This window comes from Arvicola amphibius, chromosome 2 (assembly GCF_903992535.2).
Source record: "Arvicola amphibius chromosome 2, mArvAmp1.2, whole genome shotgun sequence".
NCBI lineage: Eukaryota > Metazoa > Chordata > Mammalia > Rodentia > Cricetidae > Arvicola > Arvicola amphibius.
The window spans coordinates 169,859,616-169,884,005 of record NC_052048.2 but is presented as its reverse complement, the minus strand read 5'-3'; the positions used below and the strand labels follow the sequence as shown (position 1 = coordinate 169,884,005).

General features: G+C 44.7%; 1 protein-coding gene across 1 annotated transcript in view; it reads left to right on the top strand.

Moving 5' to 3' along the window:
* Positions 1-1,601: 1,601 nt before the first annotated feature.
* The window catches only part of Fam3c (FAM3 metabolism regulating signaling molecule C), a 41,885-nt gene continuing 19,096 nt past the window's right edge, over positions 1,602-24,390 (top strand). Inside the window, exons 1-4 of the mRNA XM_038319723.1 lie at positions 1,602-1,731; positions 13,956-14,008; positions 18,094-18,198; positions 23,707-23,736. Coding sequence (XP_038175651.1) covers positions 13,996-14,008; positions 18,094-18,198; positions 23,707-23,736 — 148 coding nt within the window. The 5' untranslated portion in view covers positions 1,602-1,731; positions 13,956-13,995. The remainder of the gene's footprint in view (positions 1,732-13,955; positions 14,009-18,093; positions 18,199-23,706; positions 23,737-24,390) is intronic.

Here is a 24,390-nt window from a genome sequence, read left to right as displayed (position 1 = left end):
CTGGGAATAGGAGATCAAACAGCCTTTACGAACAAACACTGCTTCAGGAGTGGGGTTGTAAGAATGTGGCAACTACAGTGTCCTTACTGGTCTGTTCAATTATAGAGGAAAAAGCTCATTCCCAAACAGGAAATTCCTACTCAAGAGGCTTCCTAAATTCTTTCAGTGGGATATGGGAATTAGAGGGATGACATATATACATAGCCACAGCTTTATGATAAGGTAAAAGCTAAATGCTTTCTTGCTTGTGGCTGAGCGGAATCAAATGGAAGTGTACAACTTACTTTTTGAGCAAGTGATTTAGAACTAATTTTTAACTCTTGGTTCACTGATTCATGAAAGTGACATATAGATTTCTCCTTTGACTAGGCATGAGAACATATACCTTAAGAAAGTGGTGGTTTGAATGATAATGCCACCCCTCCCCCATGGGCTCACATATTTGAAAACTTAGTCACCAGTTAGTGGAACTGTTTGGGAAGAATTAGGAGGTGTGGCTTTGCTGGAGAAGGTGTGTCACTAGGGGTGGGCTTTAAAGGTTTCAAACGCTCTTGCCAGGCCCAGCAATGTCTCTACCTGGTGCCTGCGGATTAGAACGTAAAGTTCTCTGCTACTACCCCAGCTCCATGCCTGTCTGCTTGGACTGTAAGAAAGTCCACAATTAAATGCTTTCAAGAGTTGCCTTGTTCATGGTGTCTCTTCACAGCAATAGAACAGTGACTCAAAGACCTAGAAAGGTATTGGGCAGTTAGAAGGTGCTCAGCTGTTTCCCATTTCTTTCCCTTTCCTGGGTCATAAGCATCAGAATTCAAAACTCTTTTTTAGTTTGCATGTTTCATATTTTTGAAGGAAAGCTGAAATATGTTAACATAATTGCCATAGTCAAACCCTACTACTTTATGCACTTTAATTTTTGTTACCATAAATTATCCAACCATGAAATTTTCCCAAGAAATAATAGTTGCTAATTATTCAGATATGGATTTGAAGCATGATATTCTACTCTCAGATTGTGCATACTAAAATTTGTGTTAATTTCCCAGTGACCCATACAATCTTACAAAAGATAAAGTTCCTAACAAAAGAGGAAAAACATTTGTCATATTGCTAATAATTTGAAAAAAGAAATTGGCTTGCAAACAATACTCCTTTGCTTGGATAGACCACTCAGGGCTGAAGAATTCGCTATGATGCTCCTGCCTATAGGATTTTTATGATCAGTTACCTAGTTTCGAAGCAGTCAAGTGAAGATTCCGTATGGTCCAAGTCTGATGCAAGTCTAGGAGGGGGCTGGTCATTTCAAAGGTTGGGATTCTGTACGTGTGACTTAAGGGCGGAGGCGCTGACACATTTTCCCTCCTCCCGGGGAGTCACTCAGCCCCTGGCTGAGGACGCTGCAGGCAGCTCCCACGTGGCAAGTACAGATTGAGCAACGCAGGGCTGGAGTCGCAGAGGCGACCGGGGAAGGTGGCTGCGCCGGCTCGGTCCTCCACCGCCAGAGGGCGGGCGCGGCTGCGCGGCGGCGGGGCTCATTGGCGGCGGCGGGCAGCGTGGGAGGAGGCCTGGGGCGAGCTGGCTTCCTCCTAGGCGCGGGCGAGCGAGCGCGGGGCCCGGCGGGACCAGCCGGAGGGAGCCGAAGTGCGAGCGGGCGGCGGCGGCGGCGGCGGCGCGGAGGAGGAAGAGGCTCCCGTCGGCCTCCGGCTGGACTGACGGCGGCACGGCCGCTGGTGGGTGAGGCTCGGGCGGGAGGCGGACTTGGGCGCGGCTGGGCGCAGAGGCAGGAGAGGAGCTCCTAGCCGGCCGTCTGCATCCCGATGCGGGTCCCGGTTGCTGCTGCCGCGGGGCCGGGCCGTGCGAGCATCGCGGCCCGCACGGCCAGCGGCGTCTGCACCTGGCTCCGGGTTGCGGCCGTCCCCGGACTCGAGCTGCATGCACCTAGAAGCCGGTGTGCCCCTGGCGGCCGGAATCCCGCAGGCTGCGCGTTCCCGGAGAACGGGATGGGATGGGACTTGCCATGCTGGACTTGAACTCCGTGCAGGGCCGGCTTGACTCCTTTGTAAAGTTTAAAGTCTCTGCCCAGCTGGAGCCACTTGCAAAGCCACTTTCTCCCGTTGCAGGCTAGCCCGTTGGTGTTTTATGTCTTTGATGAGCGCTGTTTGTATTAGCTCATTTTTTTTTTCCTGCTGTGTTCATAGCTGTAGTACACATGATGGTCAGTGCCATTATACCCAAATAACTAGTGACAGTTGGACTGTTTGAGATTGATGTGTCCAGCTGGAACTTGGTGGAAGTCGTCAGCCTCAATTTACAATCACTTCCTATAATACAGAACTGATAGAACTTTTTGCCTTGCTTCTTTTTAGGCAGAAATACATGGATACAAAGCCAGTACTTTGTGTCTTTACTATCTCAGTTACCCGGTATTTTCACGCACATACTTATTTTTCACAACTCCTCCCAGGGACCTATTACTACTCACATTCTACGTATTAAACTAAGAGTTTCGTGAGCTATTAGGTAAAATTGGATGATAATGGTAGATTCCGGGCCGGTGAGATTCCTTCAGGACCAGGATAGACTGTTAGATTTTCCAAGACTTTGGAGACATTGTTGCTCATACAGTTCCTTAGGGAGTACAGAGAGATGCCCATTTAATGCAGAAAATACAGTTAATAACTTTCCAGTTGCCACTAAACAGGAAAGTGGCGGAAGGGGTAAGTTAGCCTTCCTTAAGCTACGGTACTTCTGTTTCTGGAGGTCGCTAGCCTGGTGATTTCTCTGGCAGTCTACTAGGTTTTTTTTTTTTTTTCAGCTTTATGTGAGTGATTAGGGTTGTTTCACAGATTCTTAAAACGTGTGCTCTGTTAGAAACGACCATTCTTTGTAGGAAGAAATAACGTAAAAGGGCAAGATAAAAATTCCTCCAGTCGGTGACTTTCAGTGTCTGCGTGGTTGTGGAGATGAAAAGCTACAAAGAGAGGGATTCTGTAAACCCAAGTCATCGCCACAAGCTCTCATTGTCGCTCTCTGTTTTGTCCCCCCTGCCCCATGGGTACCCAGTTGAACATCTTGTGTGCAAGGTAGATTGATGCAGGAGCATCCGCACTTAGCAATGAGTTCCTGGTGCTTTTCATCACATCTCCACCAGGCTTGTTAAGTTAAGCTGAGCTGACTAATGGCGCCTGCAATTAGTGGTCTCGGAATGAGTTTCGAAGGGCATTGGACAATAAAAAACAGGAGCTTGTAAAATTGGTTTAGCTGATACATTTTTCTTTTCCCTCGTGGCTTCTTCCTGTGCTGTGCCAATGGCTGCCGACCTGCCTTTCTGTTCAGGCAGGTCGAGCCCTTCTCAGAAGTGGTTTGGCTGCTGATGCCTTGGTGTGTTTCAGTTTCCCATTTGACCTCAAGTGTAAAGGAAGTGTCTCTGTAGGGGAATCCTGAAACCCAATCTTAAGAAGCTGCAAATCCTTATCAAGTGTAGTGTAAAGTAGTTGCAGGAAGTGACAACCCCCGCCACACGGGGTGTCACTTTGTTATGCCTCCCTTTCTTCCTAGTTTTCTTAAAAACAAATCAAAACCTCAACAGTGTGTACACTGAAATGTCATACCCTACTTTGTTCCTCCTATAATTAAAACAGTTTTTATTGTTGTCGTTCTTTTCGAAAGAAGTTTATCTTTATTTTTCGTTTCTTTTCATATGTAGGGGGTGGGGTGAAGACCCATGGTGTGGCTCATGTGTGGGGGTAAAGGGACAACTTGTAGGAGTTGGCTTTCTTTCTGGGACTTGAGCTCTGGGTGTCAAGCTCGTCAGCAAGCACACTTACCTGAGGAACCACCTTGCTGCCCCTTTGTACTTTTTTCTTGGTAATTTCTGTCTGTCCGTCTTTCCCCTAATTGCATAGGGTAGGATTAAGGTTTTTAAAGATGCTAGTTTGTAGGACTCTGCACTGGTATTGTTTATGTTCTGGGTTCTAGGAAGCTAATCACCATTTCAGTTTTTCAAGTGGCCATTAAATTTTGGAACAGAATTCTGCTTTGTAGAGGAGACCTGGAGGATCTGTGGGGAAGCATGTGGGCAGTGTAGGCTTGCGGAGTCTGTTTTAACCGCTGCCAAGGACTTCTTTTCCTTTTCCCTCGCCCGCCGCACTGCAGATTCCCTGCCTGCTTCCCCTCTCCCACCCGGCAGACCTGGCCCAGGGACAGGCAGCCTCATTTCCATCCGTGGTTCAAGGAAGAATGAACATTCCTGCCATATGACTTGTACTTTGGGTTTTTATTTTGTCTTGGGTCCGCCTCGGTTTTCATTTTTATTTTTTCCCCCTCTCTTAACTTTTCCTCTGTGTGGGTTGGTGTGCTGCTGCTATCCTGAAGCTCTCAGCTCCAAGCCCCAGGGAGACTCAGTCCAGGAGCTTATTAAACGTGGAGGATTTTGATGCCTGCTCTGAGGAGTCTGATCCTGCAGGTCTGTAGGAGCACAGGAATTTGCTTGTTAAAGTGTGCTGCGGGTAACACTTTTCTGAGGCCGTAAAAGAGTGTGATAGGGTATGTCACTGAATCTTTTACAAAGAAAAAGTGTGTTCAGGACCCTCTGCATTTAGACTGTTAATGGGAAAGGCAGCGTGTTTCTTAATAAAGGATTTTAGGTGTCTAGGGCCTCAGGGCTGCTCTTGGGATGTTAAAGAGTTATTGTGAGGGTTAGGATATAAGATAAGAACAGTTCTATTGGAGTTTGGGGAGAGATCTCTCACTCTTCAGACTGCTTGCCAAGGGATCTCTGGGACTCCCTGGTTGGTCCATCTAGTCTAATGAGTATCCAGTTTCAGTGAGAGACCACACAGGGAGTGACTGAAGAAGACGGCTGACAGCGATGTCTGGGTCCACACACACATGCGTGCATGCATGCCCTCCCACACCACACACACATGCATGCATACCCTCCCACACCGCACACACGTGCATGCATACCCTCCCACACCGCACACACAGGCATGCATACCCTCCCACACCACACACACATGCATGCATACCCTCCCACACCGCACACACGTGCATGCATACCCTCCCACACCGCACACACAGGCATGCATACCCTCCCACACCGCACACACAGGCATGCATACCCTCCCACACCGCACATGCATAGACCCACACAGATGTGCACACATGTTAATACCATGCACAGTGAATCATTCCATTAATATTTCTTCAAATGTCCAACCATGTGAAGAAGTGTGTGAAGAAGTGTGTATAGGAGTTGATGGGACGGTGTCCTGCCCCGACGTGTTTGTAATAAAGATTGTGTTAGTGGCTGCAGTGTACCTCAGGTGTACCTTGTGGTGTCGGGCTCTCTAGCCCAGCTGCTCATTCCCATTCATTTATGTATGCGTCAGTGGCTTGCTAGAAAGTCTTATAGTACACTGAAATAATTCCTTCATGTTGTATGTACAGTAGGTGTGGCAGGTCCATTTGACCTGTAGTTTTTTATCAGTTCTTTGTAATAGTCCTCATTAATTCCCACTTTATTGACTAAATAGCCTGACCCACGATGTTCCCTCCTGGGCAGAATGGTTTTTAGATGTAGTGGCAATAAGGTTAACCAGTCCGTCTCAGAAGAGACCCAAACTCTGGCAGACAGCTCAGGAAAATGAAAAAGCTCTGATAGCATTTGTGATCCTAAACCCGTCTTTCTGTATCCCTGAGAAGTCGGTGCCAGATAGCCTTACGTGTGTGAGCTTCCTTAATGGATGAAGAAAGTTGGTTCGCTGTATTACTAGGTTGAGGGAAGAATTCTCTCTTTTACTTTCTTTTTAATCCCTTAAGCGTTTTTTGTTGAAAAACTGGTTAAGTGCATGTGGATCAGCTGGCGTGTTTCAGCCGTCAGCCCCATGTCTTGGAGGGGCAGAAAGAAGAAAGAATTCTAGGTCTCTTCCTGGTTTCTATAGTCTCCAGAGTTCTGCTATAAAATCGCTAACACTGAGCTGTCTGGGGTTGCAACACTACTCTCAGAATGTCTGTCAGGCTTGACCACCTGTTGTGGCCTAGCCTAGGCAAAGGTGGCCTAGCCTAGGCACCTTCCCTCACCTGTTTTTAAGTAGAGACTGCGTATGAGAGTGTGTTTGCCAGTGTAGGAGAGTGGATCTCTCTCCAGGCTGCGGTAGATCAGATAACAGGTTTCTGGAGTGTTCTTCCCTGTTGCTAACCAGGAAGAGCAGCTGAGAGGTTTAAGGACAGTTTATGTGGGTGTGGAAGACAGTGAAGCCTCCCGAGTACAATCCTATTTTGCTTCATCTCCTACATTGCATTGGCTAACAGTCCGTGGGAAGTAAGAACAGTCTGGACTTGGGTTTCCACTTTCCCGCATTCAGATGTTAAACCTGCTTCAAGTGAATTTCCATTTTGTGCTACTGAAGACAAGCAAGAAAAAACGTAAGATGTTGATTCAGATACCTGAAAATTCTGAGACGGGGAGGTGGCCCAGGCTAGTGATCCCAGCATTCTGGAGACTGAGCAGGGCGAGCGAGGTGTTTAAATTCTGTCTCAGACAAACAACAGAGCAGCTAGGTATAGAACATCTGCATCCCATTCTTCTTAGAGTTTTTCATTAGAACAATATTCTGAAGAGATTAGTCTACTGACTCATTATTTAAAAGTTCTGGGCTGTGGCTTCGTAGTCTTCCATTTGGAGTACTACTTTGGAGAAATAAAACTTTTTTTTAAATGTTTTGCTTAAATTTTTTTTCCTTCCTCTACTCAGAATACAAGATTAGTTTGTTGTAGACAGAAGGCTTTTCTCTGTCTTGCCTGGTCTTACTGGACCAGTTTCTCTCCACCCCTAGGTCCCGCCCTTAGTTCCTGCAGCCATTTATGAAATAACCACCCAGAGGCTTATTATCAGTCACAGTTATTTGGCCAATGTCTTAGGCTTCTTACTGGGTAGCTCTAACTATTAAGTCAGCCCATTTCTGTTAATCTGTCTATTGCCACGGAATTGCAACTTACCGGTGCACCATGTTCCTCTTTTGGGTACTACATGGCATCTCCTCAACTCCACCTCTTCTCTCTCTGCATCTTTGTTCTGACTTCCATCTGTCTTTACTCTGCTAAGCCATTGGCTGAAACAGCTTTATTCATCAACCAATACAAGCAGCACATATACAGAAGGACCTCCCGCATCAGTTTGCTTCCCTAAAACCGTGGAAGACTTTTTCATTGTTAGAAAACAATGAATGGTTTTTCCCTTCCCATAGCTTTCTTGTTCCTTTTGTAGGGCTTCGTTTTGTGTTTGGGGATAGAGTCCCGTGCAGCTCATTCTGTCCTGAGCACCCTGTCTGAGCAAGGATGGCTTTGACTCTTGGCTCCCTTCCCTTTACCTCCTAAGTGCAAGGATTTACAGGTGTGTGCACCGTATTTGTTTTGAATGCTCACTCTGTGTAGATTATTTTTTAAAAACACGTGTCTGGTGGGATTCAGTACCAAAGTATCCTGCCAATATTAAGTCATTTTTCAAGTTAATATTTCTGGTAAGCACTTAGGGTTGACATCTTTAGTCATTTGATGTTATGATCTAGTAAGTTCACAGTAGCACAGTAAAAACAGCTTAGGCTGCATACTGAGTTATTGTCTGCTTCTGTTTTGTAGTGCAGGAGGCCTTTTGGTGTACCACTGAACTAAACCCTTGCCCTTGTTCTGCTGTTTTTGTTTGAACAGGGTTTCAAGTAGCCCCGCTGGCCCCCGATTCATTTTGTGGTAAGGGGGGGATCTTGAAATTTGAACTTCACATCAGTCTTACTCATTGTCCCATGGCTGTGAGGAGACACCGTGGCCAAGGCAACTCTTAGAAAAGAAAGCATTTAATTGGGGGCTTGCTCACAGCTTCAGAACTGTAGTTTGTTATCATCATAGTGGAGCAAGACAGCCCACATGGCATTGGAGCAGCAGCCAAGAGCTACATCCTGAGAGAGAGAGAGAGAGAGAGAGAGAGAGAGAGAGAGAGAGAGAGAGAGAGAGAGAGAGAGAGAGAGAGAGAGAGAGAGAGAGAGAGAACACGCCTGGGGCTCGGTGGACTTTTGAAACCTCAAAGCCTACTTCCAGTGACACTTCCTCCAAGACCTTCTTAAATAGTGCCACTCCCTGATGACTGAACATTCAAATCTATGAGCCTGTGGGAGCCGGTCTTGCTCAAACCACCACAGCATCTCCAGCTCCTGAAGGCTGAGGTTGTAGGCACGCATCACGGTACCTAGTTTTTATGGTACTTGGAGATCAGACCCAGGGTTCCGTGCATGATGGACAGGTACTGCTGACTCTGCTCATAAGCCCCAGTCCTCGCACTGAATTTTTAGAAATATTTACTTGTTTGTTTGAGGGACACAGGGTTTCTGTGTAGCCCTGGCTGTCCTGGAACTCACTCAGCAGGCCAGACTGCACTTGAATTGAGAGATCTGCATTCCTCTGCCTCTCAGGTACTGGGTGTACCACTGTGTGCACCACCACCCTTGGCTCATCCTGACTTTTTGAATGTTGATATTTCTCTCCAGTGAGCACAGTCTTCTTACCTGTCTTCTTTAGTTTGTTCCGTTTCAGACATGTGTCTGGCCTGGCAGAGATCCATCTGGCACTCCGTGGGTTCTGGGGATCCAGGCCCCTGTCCTCCTGACTCTGCAGCAAGTGCTTTAGCCACTGAACCATCTCCCCAGACTAGGAAATGTATTTAAGAGCCAAATTATAAAATCTGGTCAAGCATCAGGCACAAAGGTACCCACTCTTTTTAAAAGCCTGTCGCACAATGATCCCACATCAGTACTCCGGTAAGAAGAGTGTGCTGTCACCTCCTTCCTGTGAGCATGATCGTATCATCAGGGAAACAGAATTGGGTAACCACTTCTGTCCATGTCTTTCTGTCTCCGGCAATGGGTTTTGAAACGGGACCAAGTCCAGACTCACTGTTGCCTTTGTTGCAAGCATATAGCTCCCGCTATAGGAAGTAGAGGTGTTTGCATTTGAAGGGGATTTGTTCTGCTTCTCATGGGGGGTCCACGCTGATGAAATGTCTGATCGAGCACAGAACTTGGTCAACACTTTTTCTGCAGCAGGCCTGTCTTCTGAGATGATCCGCAGAAGCAGATTATACTTGGATTACTCTCCGAATAATCTAGCAAAAAATGTTCCACTATTTAGGTACTATTATGGAAGTTTTTCAGTCTTCTGTTTATTTTTCTCTAATTATTTTTCTTGAGGCTCAGCTAATCAGATGCATAGTCCTGTGTGGTCTTCCTGCCATGATCATTTTTTCAGAGTAGGTTGAAAAATAAAATTTTAATATTTTGTTGTCCATAAAGTTTTATTAAAACACAGTTGCGTCAGACCTGGTGGTGCACTTGGGAGGCAGAGCCAGGCAGAGCTCTTTAATTCGAGGTCAGCCTAGTCTATATGGTAAGACCCTATCTCAAGCACAACAATAAAAACCCAAAGCCCCAATGCAGTTGGACCATCCGTCTTCATCTCTTCATCTCATCTAGCTATGGGTATAGGGTTGCGATAGAAATTGTGGTCTTTAAAGCGAAAGCATATTTTTGGTCTGTTTCTGTCTGGTCCTTTTACACAGAAAGAAAGTTTCTGGGCTTTTGCCTGGCAGTAGTCACATGTATAGTGCTGTAAGGTATTGCAGTGTGCGTGTGTGTGTGTGTGTGTGTGTGTGTGTGTGTGTGCGCGCGCGCGCGTGTGTGTGTTTCCTTTTTTTCCCTCTCTCTCTGTCTTTCTTTTTGAGACAGGATCTCACTATTTAGCTCTAGCTGTCCTGGAACTCACTGTGAAGATCAGAGATCTGCTTGCCTCTGCCTCCCGAGTACTGGGCCGCTTGTCTTTAACAGTGCACTCCTGGTGTGTAGTTGGCAGAGCAGCTTACCCTAGTGACTCCTCTAGATGTAGCTCCTTTTCTGCTCTCATTACCAGTCCATTTTTCTCTTGTGCAGTAAGTGCTCAGAGGGTGAAAACTTGGTTTTTCACCTCCTGATCATCAGTCCAAGTTTGCCTGAAAAATTAACTGATGTATAGGTGATAGATAGGTACATATGCATACATTTGTATGTGTGTATGTGGATAAAAAGAAATGTATGTATTCTGTGTAATAAGCTATCTACATTTCTGTAGCTATATGATTTATTGTACATATGTTGCAATTTATTGGAAGAAATGGACTCACACCGTTCCAGAGGCTGAGAGATCCAGGAGCCTAAAGACAGGCAGAGAGCATCATCTCCCTATTAGGCAGTGTTCTTCCTCTACTCAGATACCAGGATAAATGCAAAAGATGTGTCCTCAGAGGGTGATGGGAGTTCCTATCAGCCAGAAAACAAATGAGTTTTGCATCAGTTTCCAGGTGGGTGTCCTCCGATCTATTTGGTGTCAGGTCTCCTGGGTTGAGGGCTCAGTCTCTAGACCACCTCTCCCTCTTCAGATGCCAATTACAAGTCCAGGCTGCTGCTTTACATTCGAGTCTGCTGTTCCAGTTATAAACTGGGATCCCTGCAACCCCTCCCTGAGGCTCTAGTAATCTGAGTGGTTTATACGTAATGTTCACGGCATTAGAAACTATTAGAGGCTGTTAGAATCTACGCTGGGGAACAGATGCAGAGGCTGTGGTGTGGGAAGCAGGGACAGAGTTCCCAGCCATCTTATGGTGTACCACTCCCCAGGAGCCTCAGCACTGGGCCTTGTGGAAACCTTCGGGGCCTTGTCCTGGGGTTTTGTGAGAATTCATTACATAGTCATGACTGAAGCGTGGACAGCTGTGTAGAAATGTGGTTGGACAAAAAGGAAATGAACTAGTGTCCGTAGACTGTATGGGGTTCCCCCCACCCCCATTCATCTTGGCCTCTGCAGCATCCTCAGGCCTGAGGAGGACCTTCTAACCTAACAGACAAAGCTGCACAGAGAAGTTATTTGTGGCTAGCATCAACCCAGAAAGGTGGATTAGGTTTCTTTTTCTTGCAAGGGGGAAGCTATCTAAACTAACAGATAACTAGATAGTTCTTACTCCCTGCCTAATGGGATGGGTTTGGGGTCAGGAACTATGGACGCTCACAGGTACAAGGAGATACTTATCAGCACCCGGCTTGTCAGGTCTGGATAGGAGCCCCACTGAGGAAGGTACTTTGCTTCCCTCATTCTAGATTCGATTGCTAACCATCCAGGAAGGTCCTTCCAGCACACCCAGAATGGTGCTTGCTTACAGGCAGCCTGTGGCCATGTCAGGTTGGCACAAGAAATTCCCCATCGCTTAAGTCTCTTGAAAAGCTCCCGCTCCCCAGGGGGCTCAAAAGGTAGCTCAGGAGTTAAGAGTACTTGTTCTTATGGAGGAACCGGGTTCACACCCCATCAACCACAGGTGGCTCACAGTCTTCTGTAACTCCTGTTCCAGGGGATCAGACGCTCTCTTCTGAACTCCATGGGCCCTGCATGTACATGGTGCTCAGACATATATGCAGAACATCCATACTCATAATAGAAGAGTTAAATAACAAAAGAAAAGCCCCAGCCGACTTAAATATTGGAACCATCTGAATTTAGTTGGTTTTGGTTAAAATTGTGATTTGGCCAGCATTGACTTAACATTGCATTAAAGTGAATACTGATTCTCATTTTGTGATGGCTCCGTGGTTAAGGGCACTGCGGGCTCTTCCAAAGGTTCTGAATTCAATTCCCAGCAGCCACATGGTGGTTCACAACCATCTGTAATGAGATCTGGTGCCCTCTTGAGGAAGAGACCTGGTCAGTCGTCCTCATTAACTTAGACCATGAAACCTAATATGGACAGGTTCAACAGAACCACCATATACGGGCTGCCCATGTTTGCTTCAGCATTGCCAGGGCATAAATTTCATTTCAATGTCATATTTTCTTTTGGGTGGATTAATTTTATTTTTAGTATTTTGCTACTTTATTTATTTGCATGCATGTTTTCTTGCATCATTTTAGTCTTGAGGTGGTAGTGGGGTTTCCAACACTCAAACTTAAGTCAGTTTGACAAACTGTCAAATCTCTGGAGTGGCTAGTTTGCAGCAGAGAGCCTCAATTCTCAGATCAATTTGCAAAAGCCAATTTGATTGACATGGTATTTGTCCGCAAGCTGTTATACTTGAGTACGTCAGTGTGCAGGAGGAGAAATGGAACAGGCTTTGTTTGTGAGCGTCCCTGCTCTTCTCAGGACAATAGACAAACCCCTCTTCCTCCCTTGTAAGGCCACCCCAATAGCTAGGGCAGCTGGAGAGCTGGTGGGAAGATAACAGAAAGACAGCCCTTCTTGATAACTGTTTTTCTGGCTTGTTTTCTCCGGGAAGAAATGGGAAAATCATTTGATCTGCGCTTTTATTACTGTTGGTTCTTGTTATAATGAATTCTAGACAGGTTCTCCATATTCACATAGCAGTCCAATTTTGAGTAACAAAATTTTATTAAATTGGATAAAGCCCTGTGTTTGGGCCACAGGAAGTGTTGAAGTGAGGATAGCCATATAAGTGGGGTTGGCCCCTCCTAGTTCCTGCTTTAGGCTCCCTTTTCTCTAGGCCACTGCTTCTTTGCCCAGGGGGCAGTGTGGCCCTCCCTGCTTTGACCTTCAGGTGACATTGCTCCTTTCATTTAGGGTCTCTGTCTATCTAAACCGCTAAGACTTGTTTTGATCTAGCCTTACACTTTTGGAGTGATGAATTTCTTAAGTATCCTGTCTTGAATATTTACATGTTCAAGAATATTCTGTTCCAAGAATATTCTTAATTACTAATATTCTGGTTTTGGGAATTCTATTTTCTGTATTCTCTTCCTAAGTACATAGATTAGCATTCTGAGCTTTTAGCCGAGGCCTTTTTATTCCTTCAGTGTTGTGTTCATTGCCTCTGAACCTGTCCCTTCTTCATTGCCTGAAGTCTTCACGAGCTGTTTCTTCCACTGCCCCAGATTGTAATAAGTCCCCAAATGCTCTCTAAACAGCCAGGCTTGGTTTAGAATTAGCACATCATAAACACATGCCATACTTTGCCCTCAAATCTCTTTCCATACTCCCGTTCTTCGGATTTACACTTTTGCATCATTAAAGATGCAAGAAAGTTAATTAAGGAAATCAATTAAAGATGTGGTAATGACCGAGGCACTTTGATGGGATTTTAATATAGAAATTTTCCTAAATGTTAATTCCCTACGATATTTTAATGGAGAACAATTGTATTCACAAATGTAGTTGCTGCGATGAGCAGCGGCCTGTGATGAGTTCAGAAGCAGAATTGCTGGCAGGAGCAGCCAGGCTGCTGGCGACTGTAATGCAGGTGTGGTCTCCCCCTGCAACAGAAGCCGAAGTAGGACAGCAGGTGTCTGGTACCCAACTGCTCATCACATTTTCAAAGACATTTTCCTACAGGAGCCACACTCAGATAGGAGTGGAATTCTTTTGGCATATGAATGGGGAGGGAAGGGCATGTGTGTGTTGTGAATGCAGAGTTCAGTTTCCCTGCAAGCCAAAAGAGGATTTATGACCTGTCCCACAGAGTTCTCTTGAGAAGCCAAAATGCTCCCTGCCCCACCTTTTGTGTGGAGTGGAAACTTGAGTGTGATATGATATGCTAATCCGTGTTTGAATCTAATTGTAGTGAGCTCCTGCTGTAATCTCTGAGCATAATAGTTATCATGTGTAGACACGGAGTACAACGGGAGCAAAGGACACGGCCAAGTGGGAGGCGCAAGCAAGGCAGCTCTTTTTAACTATTTTTTTTTAATGGCCCAGTGCAAGGAGTGGCCAGTATTAAAGAGTTTTTTTCATTAATCACTGGTCATTGGTATTCATAGGATGAATACTTAGATATATCATGGTATTTACTTAATTGGCTTCATGTATACATTCTAAAATAATCGAAAGAGAAATATTCATTGTATAATTCATGGTGTTTGTCTTTTTCTTTTGATATTAGGACCTTATTTCTGAGAAGTGCCCTAGGCTGGATAACCAAAATGAGGATAGCAGGTAAGATATTTAATCCAATGAAAATAATTTTTCATTTTATGATTTATTTTATAACTTGTTTGCTCAATAATGACTGAAGGAGGGGGTTAATAATTCATTGATTCTTCTTCATCCTCCTCTCTCCATCCCACTTTTGTAGTGGGTCTTGCTTCCCAGTCTAAGCTGCTTCGAGCTGTCTTCCTGCCTCAGAGATTATATGCAGGTGCGGCTATGTAATGTTTGTGAAAGTTAAGTACCAGGCTAAAGTAAATTAAATCATCCTTAGCCTTTCTTGTTCTACGTAGTCAACAAATCTCACATACGCATTACATGGATTTTTGTAGATGAACCTCTTACTGAAATTATTCCAAATATTAATGTTTATGTTTATGGGGTAAGCTTGTTTGTCTAATAGTACATATGAGAATACTCAAAGAATGATTTTGAAAATGCAAACAGACTTACTTTTTCTTGCTAAGTTCTGGCCATCAAGAAAAAAGGAATTCTAAAATAGAACTCTTTTCTGTGTACAGTCAAGTGTGACATACGTGGAGAATTTACTAAAGTGTGGTTTGGCTTTGAATTCTTAGTCTACGTATAAATCCAGAACATGAACGGCAGCCTGAAATAGCGTGTTAATACATTGAAAGTCCTTGCTAGATGTCCGTAGTACTAATATAGGCATTGATAAGCGTCTTTAGGTGGTGGACCCATAAACACCAGGTCCCCTTTCCCGACCTGAAAGTGAAAATAAATGTGTTTCAGCTATGCGGCCTCCAGCCATAGCTTCCCCACCCCTAAAAGGCACATTGCTGTGAGGAATTCTGATGACAGGAGAAAACAGGTTGCTCCTCCAAAATCGAGATAATTAGTCTTATTTTTAATTGTCATTTTCTTAGAAGTGTTTTCATAGTGTCATCTCTCAGAGATGCTAGAAGCCAAAGCAGATGGACAGAAAAATCCCTCTTCTTAGTTTGCTTACAGTTGTGTAGACTCAAACAGAGCTGATCAAACACCGAGATTACTAAAACCAAATTAACCAATGCTTGCTACGAATGCTTTTGTAGAAATCTGAAAAATTGAACTCTCTTTGCTGTGAAGTTACACTTGTGCAGGAAGAAGATTCCAGAAACCAAGAGCTTGCTTGTTTTTAAAACGTGGGACTCTTGTTGGCTTTGCTTTTCGTTTCTGGATGCTCTTGGGGTCAACAGGACGATGTATAACTGTGGTCCCCTGAGGATTTTTAAATGCGCTGTTTAAGTGTGCTAAACCGGAACAAGTTCTTGTTTTGCACATAATTCTAAATTTATTTTCAGGAAAATTAACTTCGCCATCTAGTTTTTATGTTTGTCCTTTCTTGGCATATATCTTGGGGGGGGGGCTACCTTTAATGGGCAAATAAGGAAGATTAGTTATTATTAGTTCACAGCTTTGAACTAATTAATATCTTCTAAATTAATAGTATCTGGTTGCTCACGTAGCCTGAAATGTAATGATCTTTAGTTTATAAACGTAGGAACAAACTCAAAGCAGTGCTATCAGTGACCGAAGGAAGAGGAATGACACACCATGCCAGGACTGGGAGTTGGGGTGCGAGGTGGTGATCCCCTCCAAGGCTGGCAATGGTGCTATGTGGTGATCCCTTCCAAGGCTGGCATTGGTGCGAGGTGGTGATCCCCTCCAAGGCTGGCATTGGACTTTGGAACGAACCCTAGAGACCGTATTCTGTAGCAGGCTCCTGCACTCCCCCACTCTAGAGTCTCCATGTGTCTCAGTGTCTGTTTCCTCCCTGTTCCACTCCAGTGTAAATGAACAGGTCCTGGTTTAAGACAGTGCTGGGGCTAGAGAGATGGACCAGAATTTTTGAGCACTTATCTATGTTCTTTCTGCAGAGGACCGAGGAGGTTCAGTTCCCAATACCCACACAGTGACTCACAACCTTCTGTATGTAACTCGTTCAGGGGATGTCACACCGTCTTCTGACTTCCATGGGCACCAGGCATACACTTCCATATGCATACACAGGCAAAATAAAATTCACAATTTACGCAAATCTTATGGAAGAAAAGACACCCCCCCCCCCCGTCCCCGCTACCACCGCTGATAAGACCGTATATGCAAGAACAAGGCAAGTTTCATTTCTCTGTTTTAGAGGACAGTGAGGGCTTATCCCCTCTTATACATGCCCACGACTGCTCTAAAACAGAGACTAGCATGCGGTTTGTCACCTTCAAGCCTCCTGGCTCAGTCTTACACAATGAGAATGATGAGAACACTGTGTGCCCCCCCTGCTGTCATCTATCTGTTGAACATTTATGTATTGAGAACATGCTTTCTAGGAGACACTCCTGGGAGAAGGAGCTTCAAACCGAATGGAATTTTGCTCTTCTATGCTAAAATTGTAGGTAGCTGGCTGGTAGTTGCTGTAAAGAACAGGAAGCAACCTTTGGACGGAAGGAGTGAGGCAATGGAGGTGAGAAGGGATTAGTTGGCTGTCCTCATTGCCACTTGGTTCTTTTACTAATAGAATTCCTTAGGGCTTGGTTTTTTAGAGCAGCTCTAGAGTCACAGCCAGGTTGGAAGGAAGGTGCAGAGATTTTTCTTGTTACCTCACATGTAGCTATGAATCGAGAGAATCTCTAGTGCTGAGGAGGCTCTGGGTGTGGCAGCCTTTCAGCCTCCCAGGGCTTTCCACGTGTCTTCCGTTTCTTCCTGGCCCTCCCCTCAAGGATATAGACTATTCCTTGGGCTCTATGAGATTAGAGGATTTCCTTTTTAATTCTTCCTTACCTATTATATTGAGCTTGGTATCACCCCCTTCCCCTGAAGAATGTGTCATTTCGAATGATATACTGTACAGGCCACTAGGTTTTGGGGTGCACACTTGAGTTCTGGTTCTTGTGCAACCACTGGTGAATCTGTAATCGTAGAACATTACTTGATTTCTGTTTTTTTTTTTTTCTCTCTCTCTTTAAGGTTAGATGTTTGCTGACTCTGTCTATCTGTTTCGTATCAGGAGAGACTAAACCTGGACTATTAGTAGGAGCGGTCACTGAGCTTGTGTAGACATGAATTAGCTAGTACTGTTAAGACGCATGTCATGTCTGTGAAATCCAGAGATGGAGAGGGAAGCTGTGGCTCTCTTCCCTTTCCGTCTTACCTTGCCCTTCGTGGTTTGTTTCTTAGATTAAGTACCTAGGAGAAAAGGAGTCAGAGATGATTCATCCTAAGCAGATGTGGACAAAGTCTAAAGTTGAGGGGTGTGCTCTCACGGAGTTTATCTCATAGCCAGTCACTATGTCAGCTGTCCTCCAGGGGCAAAGTCCTGCCTTAAACTAGGTAATGTTTCCAGTTCCCCTTGGGGTCAGAGAGCTCCAGGTGATGGGTTGGTGATAGGATAGTAAGTGTGCTGTATTTCACTTCCTTATTTCCTGGGTGTCCTGGCCTTGGCATCTCCAAGTTTGGTGTTTTGTGTCATCCCCAGATGCAGCGTACCGCGCCTGTCTGTGCACCAACGTACAGTTCGTGAAACGGGCAAGGGCCTGGAGATTTAAATACACAAAGACACACAGACAGAGACACGGGTCATCCTTGAAACAGGAATGCCCCCATTGTTGTGTCCAGGGGCAGCTTACATAGGGATCCTTAACTGATAGCCACGCCCTAGCCAAACCCAGCAGAAACCACTCCCCTGCCATCAGGAACTCCTGAGGGTCTCCTACTCAGAGCAGCTGCAAGCATTACAAGTTGTTTACCAGGAATTCAGGACCTGGGGGCTTCACAGCTCCTAACACCCAGAGGGGATCTGGAAAGGATTAGGAAAACATAGTCTCCTAGGTGTGCCGGTGGTGCTCCACTCTCTGGGACACCTGTGGTCAGCCAGCAGCTGGTGGAAGGTAACCCTCTTTCCCGCCAGTCGCCTTGGCTTGTGTCTGAGATTCCTGTGATTTATCATACAGTCATTGTTACTCCAGTAACATTAAGATCTAGAGATTATAAAACAGGACTGTATTCCTCTTAATGCTTTTGTAGAAGCGTAGTGTTTGTGTACCGGGAATTATGTTGTCTTATAAAACCATGCTGAGTTACTTCTGCCTTTTTTCTAGGAGCTGCAAAGTTGGTGGTGGCTGTTGCAGTATTTCTGTTGACATTTTATGTTATTTCTCAAGTATTTGAAATTAAAATGGATGCAAGCTTAGGAAATCTATTTGGTAAGTTTCACCCCCCCCCCCACCTTTAATAGCCACTCCTCCTACTGCTCCCATTGGCTCCACACGTCCTTTCTAGTTTCACGTCTTTGTGCTTTTCAACCCATTCAGTTCAGGCTTACTCACATGGGCATGAGTTTAGGGTTGTTTACTGGAGCATGAGCACCTACCCTGCTGAAGAAAATGTCTCTCCCTTCTACTGCAGCAGTTAAATTCCAGTGGCTGCTGGATACCCCAGTGGAGTATTATCTTGCAGACTCCTCCCCATCCATGATGGAATGTTGACAGGCATGGTCTTGTGCTCGTAATCGCAGCTGATGGGATTTCTTGAGAGCCACAGCCATGTTATGTCCGGGAAACAGCACTTTTCAGCCCCAGCCCGTTAAATTCTTTCTGTTCCCTCTTCCATGATGTTCTCCTGGCTTTAAAGAGGGTGGGGACATGTGTCCTACATAGGGCTGAGTACTCAAGAGTCACACATGTGCCACCACGGTCCAGCTAGAACTTCATTCTTTTAAAAAGTTTTTATTTTATTATTTTATGTATATGGGTATGTTGCCTGCATGTCTGTCTGTGGACCTTGTACATGCTTGGTGCCTTCAGAGGCCAGAAGAGGGCATCGGATTCCCTGGAACTTGAGTTGCAGGCAGTTGTGAGCTTTTGTGTGTTGCGAATAGAACCTGGGTAGTCAGAAAGGGCAACCAGTGCTCTTCCCCTGGAGCCATTTCCCCAGGCCCAGATTCTTAAAATGTGTAAGTTTTTAGCATGAATTCATTGCTGCTTTGTCTGTGTAGAAAAAGAATTATTATGTGAGTAAATGTCACTCATTACAATATTCTAAAAAGCATAGCGTGTTTAAGGATAAAGCTGGTATGAAACAACCGGTTCTCTGTCTGACATTTGAGCATCTTTAGTGACTCTTTGCTACACGGCAATGGGGGACATTAATCACGACTCTTGAGAGCTCCCACTGGAAAACACCACACTGGTGTGTTTAAATTGTTTCTGCCTTTGACTTTGCTACTAGAAAATGGACCCACATCTATCTAGTTTATAAGAACTAAAAGATTTCAGTCCCCATCCCAGCGCACCCCACCCCCAAACACACAGAAGCACTCTTTTTTTAAAACAAGACTTAATCTCAAAGGAATTATAGAGTCACCCTCTGTAAGAAATACCATCTAGAGACCCTAGATACCTGTCTTGCTTCCATCCATGAGTAACATCTTGGGAACTATGAACTGTCATGGACAGGATGGAGACTTGCGCACACTCTGTCAGTCATGCTCCTGGCTGTGGTTTAATGCGGTTTCAGCAAGGACATTCAGCTAGTGCAGGGCTGAACGCAGTCCAGATTATCTCTGCAGATATTGCTGCAGTGAATGTTGCAGGCTTGCTGATTTTTACACTTGGATATTTAAGCCATTGGTAAATAGTATATGCATAGATTATTTGAGATAGTATTAAAAGCTGGTATAAAGGAGTTCTAAATTCTAAAGTCTGACTTAACTAAAGGACATTCATTGAAGTCTGAAGAATCAGACAGGTTTATATCCATTCCTTGATGGATTATCTGAAAGATATTGAAATTGGGGTTATCAAGTAGAGTCAGAAGTAAAACCTGCAGTGGGGAGGGATGTTGTGTTTCCAGTTTGTGCTTGTGCCAATACGTTGGCCATACCCTGTATTAATGAAGAATTGTTCCTCTGCTTGCCTCTCACATTCTCAGAATTATAGGCCCAGGGACAGTCTTTCAATTTTGGTGGGTACTGGATAAAGATAACTTTCCTTTGTATAAAGTGCTTCCCAGGAGTTTCTTGGCTTTCAAGCAACTCAACAACTAACACTAGTTCCATGGAGGTATATTCACCCGAAAGCCTGGTGACTAGCAAACTGATTTCGATGAAATCAGTTTTTAGTTAAATAGCAAGTACAGGTTTGACATCTGGAATTTAACAAACTCATTTGATCTTTAAATTTTTTTTTAAAAAAATATGTATTTTTAATATTTTGCATATATGAGTGTTTAGCCTGCATGTCCTTCGGTCACCACATTTGTGCTTGTCCTCAGAGGTGGTGAGCCTCCTTGTGGCGCTGGGGATTGAACCCAAATCCTCTGCAACAATCACAACGGCTCTTACCTCTGAGTCAACTCTCCAGCCCCGATTTTATCATTTTATAGAGTCCCTCAGCCTTTGCCTCTCTGTCCATCACTCCAGGCTCCTAAGTTTCTTGTCTTGGTCAGTACTTGAATGTTGACGTCCTCGGATTCTTTCTTTCCTGGATGTTCTTATCTGTTCGCTCATACTCCAGTTTCTGTCTTACTCCCAGGTCTTATTTCTAGCTGGTCTCCATATTGTTCCTTGTATATCTTCACCAAGTATCTTAAGACATGGTGGGTAGATCCCGTCACTGGTGCCCACATACACAGAGACACACAGACACACACCTCCTTACATAGTTACAAAGGTCCTGAGTGCAGAGAAAGTGTTTTGATCATTTCTTCATGTGAGTGAATATAGGTACTTGCAGAGCTAAGCCAGCATCCTGATACCTGCCTTTGCATTGAGCCTAAGCCCTATCTGTGTTGTTTCCTTAGAAGCTCTGTATCTGTCTGTTTTAGAAAGTCCGGTGAACACCTCTCATATTTTCGTCCCACAAAACTGGCTTTTTTTTTTTTTTTAAATTCTAAATGGCGTCAGCAGGGTCTTTGTAGATAGACTCAGGCTTGAGCCTCTGGTCAGATTCTAAAAGGTCCCTAACCTGGCTTTCTGCTCTGGGAGTGGTTGGTGCTTTTTGCTTACATATTCATCTTTAGAAGTGGTACCGTGGCCCGGATGCTACATGAGATGGTTTTAAAAGCCAATTGTGGACTGGTCGGATGACTCCACAAATAAATACGCTCACCGTCAAGCCTGACTACTTTAGTTCAGTCCCTGGGATCCACATGGTGGAAGGAGAGAACTAACTCCTGCAAGTTGGTCTCTGAGGTCTGCACATGTGTCCCTTGGCATGTGTGTACACATACACACACATATGCATGTACATAACAAATGGCTTGAAAAATTAAAAATAAACTGAAAACTACCTCCACCAATTACACTTATGACCGAACACATACACACCAGTTAAGCGCTCTGTCCTTAGTGTCCTTATCTCTGTGAGACGTGGTGACCTTGGCAGAGACCACCCAGGCGTGCTTGGCACAGCTGGCACATAGGAATGGGTGAATGGCTGGTGCTGTGCTAGCCCTGTTCAGATCCCACTGTCACCCCCTGGCATTACCGCAGATCAGGTAAGCGGTCACCTAATCAGCCTAGCACCGGTCAGGGAGAATAAATTTCTGATTTTCACAGTGTTCTTTTCTGATGATATAGGCGGATGATACACTCTTTTCTTTTTCTTTAATTATTGATAAATTAATTAATTAATTAATTTTTTTGATTGTTTATGTTCTTGTTTTTGAGACCCGGTTTCTCTGTGCAGCCCTGACTGACTGTCCTAGAACTCACTCTGTTGACCAGGGTTTCTACCACCATTGCCTGACTAATATTTTTTTCTTAATTGCATTTCTTTGTGTGGTGTGTGTGTGTGTGTGTGTGTGTGTGTGTGTGTGTGTGTGTGTATGTGTGTTCATGAATCTGTATGTGAGTGTAGGTGCACATGTGGCAACCTATGAAACCCAGTTCTCTCCTTACACCATCTGGATCCTGCACAAATACCCGGCTTGGTATCAAGTCCCCACCCACTTTGCTATCTCGTCTGTTTGCTTTTTAGAACATTTTTGTTTGTTTTGTTTTATTTTTTGAGATAGGGTTTCTGTGTGTGTGACAGCCCTGGCTGTCCTGGAACTAGTTCTGTAGACCAGGCTGGCCTTGAACTCACAGAGATCCACCTACCTCCGCCTCCCAAGTGCTGGGAATAAAAGCAGGTGCCACGACTGCCCACCGTTTGCTTTTTAAAGACAAACTGAAGTTGAGAATTTCTAGTCTTCATGTTGCTGATGCTGCCCTGGCATTTAGTTTCCCCATTTAAAAAAGTGGAAGCATTGGATCAAATCTCTGTAATTATATAAGGAAATGGAACAAATGAGCCAAGGAAAACCCAGCACCTGAATCTATGCTCCCTCCTCCCCTCCCCTTTTCTGTTTTGCTATTTGCTTGTTCACATCACTCTGCATGGGAATCACCTGTGTCCTTAGGGTCTAGCGATGGGGAAGGCTCTCTTGGCTCTATTCCATGCATTTCTCCTTCCCTATATTACAGCCGTGTGACTAACGGTGCAGAATGTTCTCCTAAGTGTTCTTCCGAGTCCTGAAGCTGCTGGCTTGGTCCCTTCTCTTTAACCATCTAGATATTCTCTTTCAGCTTCGACTTTCTGTTCCGTAATTTGAATAGAGGGGTTACAGGAAATTCATAGTTATCAGAAATAGTGCAGAAGTACAAACTAAGCCACTATTTATAGTTAGACAGCTGGCCAGCACCCATCACACCGTGTGCTTATTAGTCAAATCAGAGACCAGCTGTCAATGGCACATTGATGGTCTATGTTCAAATCCCTTGGACCGGGATCAGACACTGGTGCATTTACAGAGCACAAAGTGTAATTGTGAAGGAGGACAGTTGAGACCCAGTGTGGGTGTTAGGAGTTGACCTTTTCCCTTCCTTGAACTAATGAAACAGGAAACTCTCAGGAACAGAACTGATTTTTCATTAGGCCCTTCTTAGTATATACGCCACACTTCCGCTGTGGAGAAACTCAGATTTCCCCAGCATTCACCCTCTCCTCCTTCTTGGTCTCCCAAATCTTCACCAAACCCCAAGATAGACTTGTACACATTCTATAGGACTGTGTGGGTACCCAGCCTAGCCCTGCCCAGCAGCATTTAATTACGGTATTGTTCACCAACACAGTTAGTAGTCTTTTTTTCTCTTTTTTTATTAAGTTTTTTTTTTAATATAATCTTTTACCATTTTACATAGCTGTCCCCCCCCGTTCCCACTCCCCTTTCCCCCCTCACTGTTCCACTACCCTACTCCACCCCACCCACTTAGTCTTTTAAAGTCTTTTTCAGACTAACTTTCTGAGTAGGATTTAAGTTTATAGTAACTAACTAAGCAAAATATAAAGTATAAAATGAACCAGGTGGCGCACTCCTTTAATACGAGTACTCAGGAGGCGGAGGCAGGGGGATCTCTGTGAGTTCAAGGCCAGCCTGGTCTACAGCATGAGTTCCAGGAAGGCCAGGACTACACAGAGAAACCTGTCTCACCCCCTCCAAAAGAACCCCCAATCTTTATCCATAATAAATCATTACTCTTCATGGTTTCAACACACACCTATCCATAATGAATTAACAGAAAGGTACTGCTTCTCTGAAGTGGTGATATTGGTATTGGCAGTCATCCGAACATGCATTTCCTTGACTTATTAGAAGCTTTACTATGTTTCAAGAAGATAGTTTCCAGTGGGCCTGTGTTTTCTAATGATGTTAATTGTTTCTCTTCTTAGCTCGATCTGTGCTGGACCCAGCCACTCGCCGTAAGTCCCTCAGCTTGGTGGTTTATGAGTGCTCTATCTAGTACCACAGTCTGTGGCCCTGTAAGGGCTTATTTTCAAGCAACACAGGCAGTTTGTGTGAACAAACCCTGAAAGAGTTGCATTTTAAAACTATACAGCTGTCCTTTAATTGGACAGCCTTGTATCATAGGATCTTCATTGCCAATGGGTGTTTGCTTGGGTTGCAGCCTTGTGCTATGCCACAGCCCGTGAGACTGAATAGGAGAGCCAGCTGCAGCTTGTACCTGGATGGGTGGGAGGACCGAGCATTTACTGATCCTGATTTTGATGTACTAGGCATGCAAAGGAGCAATTAAAAAGCCCCAGGCACCCAGAAATTTAAAGATAACTTCGTGGATAATTAAATAAGATCTGCCTTGCTCAGCAAGATCATATGGCACAATCCATTTCTCTCAATAGTTGGCTCATTCCCCAGGAGGGTCTGAGTTGCGTTCTTGTGTCTTTTTATTTCAAGGGGCTTGCCTGCCTTTCTTTCGTGCTTGGTATTTTGATACCCTAAGAGGGGATAGGTCTAGAACATTTAAAAATTGTGTATTTATTTTTAAATATGTTCATCTGATCCCTTGAAACATAGTTACGGATGATTATGAGCCACCTTGTGGACACTGGGAATTG